The 1,692-nt window shown below is 43.9% G+C and overlaps 1 protein-coding gene across 3 annotated transcripts in view; it reads right to left on the bottom strand.

Moving 5' to 3' along the window:
• The window catches only part of Anapc10 (anaphase promoting complex subunit 10), a 52,643-nt gene extending 51,004 nt beyond the window's left edge, over positions 1-1,639 (bottom strand). For 2 of the 3 annotated variants that reach the window (XM_052166903.1, XM_052166905.1), the window contains exons 1-2: positions 1,546-1,639; positions 164-290 (exon numbers count right to left, since the gene is read on the bottom strand). In XM_052166903.1, the coding sequence (XP_052022863.1) occupies positions 164-278 (115 nt within the window). In that variant the 5' untranslated portion in view covers positions 279-290; positions 1,546-1,639. Of the gene's footprint in view, positions 1-163; positions 339-1,545 lie in introns of all 3 variants that reach the window. The other variant, XM_052166904.1, reaches the window with a different exon arrangement.
• Positions 1,640-1,692: the final 53 nt, after the last annotated feature.

The raw sequence follows: 1,692 nt of genomic DNA on the forward strand, positions 1-1,692 counted from the left end.
CTACACAGAGAAACCATGTCTCTAAGAAAAGAAAGAAAAGAAAGGAGAAAGAAGCAAAGCAAAGCAAAGAAAAGAAAAGACAAGACAAGAAAAGCAAAAAAAAAAAAAAAAAAAAAAGACTGTAAGTAATGATTATCATAGCCTGGGGTTTTGCTTTGCTTACCTGGTTTGCATGAAGAGAGTGACCAAACTGCCTGAGACCCAATTTCCCTGACTGTTGCTGTCCTCTCCAATTGCTTAGGATCAGCACCAGGAGGTGTCTTGTTCGGTGTGGTCATTTTTAAATTATTCTATGGAGAGACAAGCAATATACATTCTACCATGTCATGACAATCTTTCTGCAAAAATATAAAAACAAAATTTCAGTGTCCAGCATTGCGGCACATATCTTTAATTCTAGTACTCAGAGAGGCAAAGGCAGCAGCAGAAGCACAAGAGTCTGAGGTCAACCCGGCCTACACAGTGAGCTCCAGGACTACATAGAGATACTCTGGTTTCAAACCTGGTACAAGAGACTGAGGTGCATATTTTACATACCAAAACAGACCTGGCTTCCAGGTTCTCCCAGCATCCCTCAGTCCCTACCTGACATACACTGCCTGGAACCTTGGAATTTTCCAGCCCAGGGGCTGGGCTGCCCTTCCCCCAGAGGCTTCCCCCTATATAATCCAGATGTCTTGGTCTCTCTCCCTCTTCTCCACTTCTTTCTCTTTGTGCCCTCAGCCCCTTCTCTCTCTCTTTCCTACCCCTCTTTCCCATGGAGATTTCCCTGGCCTTGGTCCTTGGGGCCAGTGAACTCGCCCATCTAAGAGCAGCTTCCCAATAAACCTTGGTTTAATATAATCTAATCTGGCTTAAATTGGCTCATTTCACCGAGGGCAGGGAAATAACCCATCAAAACCCTGTCTCAAAAAAAAAAAATCAAAAAATAAATTTTCGATGGCAAAATAATCACTCATATTCACTTCATCTTTCTTACCTTTTGTTAACCCTAATCAATCTATGAAAAAAATAAACTTCTTGAAGAATCAAAGCATGTTAAATTGTTTCGTTGACTTTTACGGATACTCTACATTATTGTAAATTCTACTTATAATAAATTCTATAAAGTTCTGTTGCAAGGCCAATATAACTATAGACCCTCTCCTTGACAGGTCCCTTTGGATTCCAAGCTATCCCTATAACCGCCGCACAAACACTAATAATTTATAATTTACGTAATCACAGAGACATTATAAATTCCATTAACCCCTTAATACCCTGCCGTTGGGGATGCGGGTTGGGGGGCCCATCTCGACACTGGAACAAACTTCAAAGAACAGCCAAATGGATGAAACAAAACGCTAGGGCAGAAATGGGTTCCTGGCCTTAAACAATAATACCGAAGGAGCTAAGAATTAGAGTTGGGATGCGCCCGTTTTACCAGATTAGAAAGGCCCACAAAGCCTGGGGAGACAGCAAGCCTAAGGCCGCAAAGAATAGGGAGGAGGACTCATTTGCGCCCGCTAAAACTCGGGTCTCTAAATGGAGAGCGATCTTACACACCTGGTTCGCCACAATTCCAGTTCTCAGGGCCCCTGCCACTCCCACTGCGGCTCAGTGGTTCTAGGTTCCCTCAGTTAGTTGGCGTCGCAGCCCAATGACGTCACCGGCGTCATCACTCCCTCCAGGGCGCCGATTCTGCTCTCTGTC

The sequence above is a fragment of the Apodemus sylvaticus genome, chromosome 21 (assembly GCF_947179515.1).
Source record: "Apodemus sylvaticus chromosome 21, mApoSyl1.1, whole genome shotgun sequence".
Lineage (NCBI taxonomy): Eukaryota > Metazoa > Chordata > Mammalia > Rodentia > Muridae > Apodemus > Apodemus sylvaticus.